Raw genomic sequence first — 5947 nt, 5'->3', positions numbered from 1 at the left:
GTGTTCGACTACTCCACCTAGGCTGCACTGTCGAGCGCAGATCCACTGAGCGCTCAACACAGACAGCATAGTCAGTGTCACTACCCGATCCGTACCGGAAACCCGATCGGTACCCCGCATGCGCAAATCTTACGTCACTTCCTCTCTTTGCCAACATTGCGACATTCAATATATTTGAATGATACGGTTAGCGCCCAGTTAGCTCCTAGCATTTCTCAACAGCTCTGCCTCCTTTTCGACTACCGGGACATTTAAACAATGGATAATCCGTATACAAAGAAATTCATGCTTTTCTCCTCAACAAGGAGCGTCCCCCGATTGAGCAACAGCGCCGTAACATAAGGAGAATGGCGCCTAATTACAGAGTTAATAATGCAGACTTTGTAATATCTCACGTGTAGATTCATCAGCCAGATGAAGTGTTTACTGACAATTGACAGTGATAGCTGACGTCATCATCACTATTCTAATCAATCCTCTCCTCACAGACGAGCATAAACACACTCGACTATCGCTAAATCAGATTTAACACACGTTTGTAATGATGATAATTCAGTTTATAATAGGGTTTATTCGCTCGGTCAGCAGGTGGCGGTATCCTCGTACACTGGGGAGTAAACTGCCATTAAACGAACAGAAGAAGAAGAAAACATCTGCACATGCGCCGGTCAGACTTTACACATGCGCAGTAAGGATTGGAGAGTCCTGATCCGTAACTTTCTTTTTATTTTTCGTTTTTGTCTACATTGTACTGAAATGCTTCATTATTGCAAACATTTTAAGATATACTTGTTATTCTTAACATTTTAACAGATACTCTGACCCATAACTATCGTAAAACGCTACGACCGGAAGTAGAAACCTTTCGCGCATGCGGGGTACCGATCGGGTTTCCGGTACGGATCGGGTAGTGACAAGGAGAAAAGCATAAATTTGCTTGTATACATCCATTGTTTAAATGTCCCGGGCTGTCGAAAAGGAGGAAGAGCTGTCGACAAATGCTAGGAGCTAACTGAGCGCTAACCGTATTGACACGTATCATTCAAATATATTTAAATGTCGCAATGCTGGCAAATACAGGAAGTGACATAAGATTTGCGCATGCGGGGTACCGATCGGGTTTCCGGTACGGATCGGGTAGTGACAGCCCCCCCACACTCCCTAGCAGATCGTTACATGGAGAAACCTTTGGAATACAAGCGTGCTGATACACACAGGTATGCACACGGGTGTTCACTGCTCGTAGACCCAAATTACACCTTTCTTGGCCGCTACTTCGAAGCACATCTGTCCTGCGTGCTGCACAACAACATTGAATATTTAGTATTTACTGCTGTTTACACTTAGCTAGATTAATGCGATGGTGTTGTGTTTAGTATGTTGCTTTGTTTTTTTTGCTTGTTTTCTATTTTTCTCTCAACAGGTGATCCAGGAGATTTTTATTTTTTTTTCTCCCCCCCTTTCTCACTGTCCCTCTCCCCTTCTGTTTTTCCTTTCCTTCCTCTTTCTTTCTCCCTTTCCTATCCCTCACTCATGTCTGTCCCGTCTGTAACATCTGAAAATAAAATATAATAAATAATAAAAACAAAGATCGACCAAATGGACCAATACGGCAATGCCACGATGATCCATTTGGCAAAGTAAATCCATTGGGTATCCTTGTTGGTCTTCAGACAACAATTCTGATGGCTAAAGAACCAAATGGGACAGGCAAAAAAAAAAAAGAAAAAAGAAAAAAAAAAAAAAAAGATGGTGGCTCTCAAGCACAGCAATGTAAATCACACACACACACACACACACACACACACACACACACACACACACACACACACACACACACACGTGTCTATATATACACATTACACATACATACACAAAGCTGTGTAAACCAACTGTGGCACACCCAAAATGCATGGCCACTTTTGTGTTAATCATTTAATTTAATTTATTTAATTTGTTTATCAGTTATTTTCTGTGGCTATTAATATCCAAAATGACTTTGACAACATGACCAACCTAACCAGTGCATTATTTTGTCACATAAACTGTATAGAAGGTACAAAGAAATGGAGCAACACCCCAGGCGGAACTATTATTCCAAGACAGGTGCAACCCGGTTGCTTTAGGGGGATGGACTTCCGCCCACGAGTCAGATGCAATCTGAGAGGCAAACCGAGTGCACTGTCTTCATTGCTCCTGAACTTTACCTGTGTTTGCAGCAGTGGCGGCTGGCCCATAGGGGGCGCTCGGGCTCCGCCCCCCCAAATGTGGAGGAGTAAAAATATATATTTTTAAAAAATTCATCAATGATAGTTTTACTATGTGTGTGCCCATATACAGCCAGGCGTATTTTAACATTTTCACCAGCTGACTCATTAAAGTTCAACCAACAAACGGTGTTTTTCTTCTTCTGGGGCGCTCGTCAAAGCGCCCTTGATATGCAGCGAAATAGCCTATCATTAAATGGTTGCCAGGGGAAAATAATAAATATTTGACCTATCAGCGTCGCTGAATTAAATGGTTTGGGGGCGCTTAAAATTGCGCCCCTGCAGAAAACGCGCGAAGATTTGCTGTTCTAGAATTTTACCTCAGTCAGTAGCCTAAGTGAGCTATAAGGTCAGAGAGAGACGATGGCAGCGGTATTGTTAACGGTTGAGGCACAGCCTCCCCCAAATTCGGTTAGATCGCTTCTAACCTACCCTTTTGCCAGAAGGACAATGGCAGAAAAACTGCAAGTTAAAGAGTTGGGACCTGACAAGCCCGAAATTCAACTAACCCAGGCAACGAAGGAGAAGTCAAAAGCATACAACAGGACTTTTTGTCGGAGTTGGTTCCAGCGCAAGTCGTGGCTGACAGGCTGTGGAACAGCTAATGCACTTTTTTGTTTCCCGTGCATACTGTTCAAAAGTGACAAGTGTGATTTGACGTGGACACAATCTGGACAAACCGACTTAAAGCACCTCTCCGAACGAATCAAGAAACATGAAAGCTCACGAGTTCATATGGACAACAGTGTAAAGCTAGCTGTGCTAGGGAAAACTAGCATAGCGGCGCAGCTAGATGATGGACATCGGATTGCTTTAAGAAGGCACAACGAAGAGGTAGATAAAAACCGTCATATTTTATCTAAAATCATCGATTGTATTAAGTTTTGTGGTGCTTTTGAGCTAGCAATGCGGGGACATGATGAAAGTGATTCCTCAGACAATCCAGGGATTTTTAGAGGTTTAGTCGACTTGATGGCATCAATTGATCACGACTTGAGGCAACACCTTGAAAATGCTACTGTATTTAAAGGCACCTCGAAAACAGTCCAGAACGAGATCCTGGATTGCATGTTGGCAGTTCTGAGAGAAAGGATCGTGGAAGAAGTAAAGGCAGCGAAGTTTTTAGCCATTCAAGCTGATGAAACCACTGACATTTCTACACACTGTCAGTTAGTCATGGTGCTAAGATACATTGACCAACGAAACCGTATTCAAGAGCGTTTTTTTGAATTCATCAAGCTACCCAATGCTTGTGCAGATGCAATAGCCAGTGCCTTATCGGAGAGGCTGCGCTTCATCCTCCCCCAGGGACAAGAGAGAAAGTTGATCGCCCAGGCCTACGATGGGGCCGCTGTAATGAGGGGTACCACTGGAGGAGTGCAGCGTAAGATACAGGACATTTATGCTAACGCTCACTACGTACATTGTTATGCCCATCAGTTAAACCTGGTAATGCAACAAGCAACCTCCCACATCCCTCAAATCAGTCACTTTTTTTCCGACATAGCAGGATTCGCTTCTTTTTTTACTAAATCGAGCAAGAGGACTGCAGTGCTTGACGAGGTGGTGGCGCACCGACTTCCAAGTGCATCGGCAACCCGTTGGAACTTCAACAGTCGTGCTGTGAATACAGTGTATGAACATAAAGACGATCTGGTGAGGTGTTTTCAGACCATCCGTAACAGTGAAGGATTTGATGCCCCTACAAAGAGAGATGCCGGTGGTTTCGTGAGAATGCTGGAAGACGAAGCTTTCTGTTTTTTCCTGGCCTTGTTTCACAAGATAATGCCACATGTAGACATGCTGTATAACCACCTACAGAAGAGAAACATCGATTCTGTCACCATCGCAGGGATCACCCAGACATTCATCAGCCGCATGCAGGCTATCAGGTAGGCATAAAAGCATAAATATGTAACCTAGAATAAATGTTAATTATCTATGCATAGATTCTATCAAATTCTCTGCATATATTCTGTGTTCTGTGACTTAAATGTTTAATGGAATTCAGATAATTTTGATTTATATCAGCCTTTGAAGTAATTTTATGAAAAATATTTGATTAAGTATATTTGATGAAGTATATTCCCAGTAATGATTTGATGTAGCCTATACCATAGGCTATTTCCTGAAATTATGGCCAGGGCCTTTATTTACTTGCACTGGTTTTCCCCCAGCCATTAAACCAGGTCCGGTTATTAATTAAATCCGGTAATTCCCGGTAATTAGAACACAACCTTTGTTTGGTTTGTGTTTGGTTAATATATCCCTATTCAGTTTTCAGAAGCCATTAATGAAACTTATGTATTGGATCAGGGAGGCACTTCCTAATCTGGTTGTGGATGAGGAGTACAGGGGACCTGTTCAGGACCCACCCACAAAGAGACGGAGAACATTGGGGGAAGACAGGCAACACCATTTGGCACTGGAGGTAAGCACTAGCTGCTTGGTCTGATTTAAATCGGATCATCAGATAAAATCTAATGACGATGCTGTCAGATGTCATTTGATATAGTGGTCATGACTGTTTTGTTTTGTTATGGACAGATTTTTTTTTTCAGAATAATGATTAACATGAGACATGTGCCAAAGTCTTACCACTGAATCTAACTCTTACCAATTATATATTATTGGATAGGTGTGCGACACCATTATGAGCCATGCCAAGGAGAGGTTTTCTTTCACCAAGCACCTTGTCAGCGCCACTCTGTTGCAAGGAGACTTGTTCCAACAACACAGCAAAAATTTTCCAGATGCAGCACTACAAACCACAGTGGAAGCCTATCCCTCATTGGACAAAGCCAGACTTAAAACAGAACTGTCCCTGATCTACGACAACGAGGAGTTTCAGAGTTGTAGTGGTGCGCTGGCGCTCTATCAGGTTCTGATGGAAAACAACCTTCAAGACACATTCACCGAAACTGTAAGTCTTCTTAACATCCTCATCACCACACCAATGACAACATCAGAATCGGAGAGGTGTTTCTCTACTTTAAAGAGGATAAAAACTTTCCTGAGAAACAATATGGCTCAGGATCGGCTCAACGCTCTGGCTATGCTGTCCATAGAGAAAAAACTCACACAAGAACTTCCTGATTTCAACACCAGGGTCATCGAGAAATTTGCCACTCAGAAAGACAGACGAGCAAAGTTCTTGTACAAATAAGAACCCTTAACCATATTTACTCTCTTTCTCCATCCCTCTCTCTTTCTCTCTTTAGCCCACCCCCCCAATCAGTTTACAGTTGTTGTTTTCAATAGTTATTTTTCATTCATTCAAAAAAAAAAAAAAAAATCTGTTCATGTTCATTTTTACAAATCTATACAAATGGCCAGAATATGGTTGTTCATTTTAAATTAAAATTAAAATTGTGTTGTTTGATGTACTCATTAAATGGGTCATTTTAGTCGATATCATAAAAATTGCCCCCCCTGAGATTTTTTTCAGGAGCCGCCACTGGTTTGCAGGTTGGTACCTGGTAAAGAAATACTACCACTGTTTGTACATAACAATGTTTTATCTCCATGTTAACTTGTGAAGAAGTAGAACAGTACCTGTAACACTTATGGGCACTGCCGCGCAGTCGACTCGCATCAGTGTGAGACAGCGGCGTCAGGCTGCGCAGGCCGCTAGCAGAAACGGCGCGGTAATGTTTTGTATTGTGGGTCGTTAGCGCCCA

At 42.4% G+C, this 5947-nt stretch overlaps 1 protein-coding gene across 1 annotated transcript; it reads left to right on the top strand.

The window, feature by feature from the left end:
- The first annotated feature begins 2223 nt into the window (after positions 1 to 2223).
- LOC308402233 (zinc finger MYM-type protein 1-like) lies at positions 2224 to 5733 on the top strand. The gene is made up of 3 exons (XM_080890921.1): positions 2224 to 4159; positions 4584 to 4698; positions 4906 to 5733. Exons 1-3 carry the CDS (start codon positions 2631 to 2633, stop codon positions 5431 to 5433), a joined length of 2172 nt encoding a protein of 723 aa, XP_080747047.1. The 5' UTR covers positions 2224 to 2630; the 3' UTR covers positions 5434 to 5733.
- Positions 5734 to 5947: the final 214 nt, after the last annotated feature.

The sequence above is a fragment of the Rhamphochromis sp. 'chilingali' genome, assembly GCF_963969265.1.
Source record: "Rhamphochromis sp. 'chilingali' genome assembly, chromosome: 9".
Taxonomy (NCBI): Eukaryota; Metazoa; Chordata; class Actinopteri; order Cichliformes; family Cichlidae; genus Rhamphochromis; species Rhamphochromis sp. 'chilingali'.
Note: the sequence above shows the minus strand (reverse complement) of the source record. Positions and strands in the feature narration are given on the sequence as shown.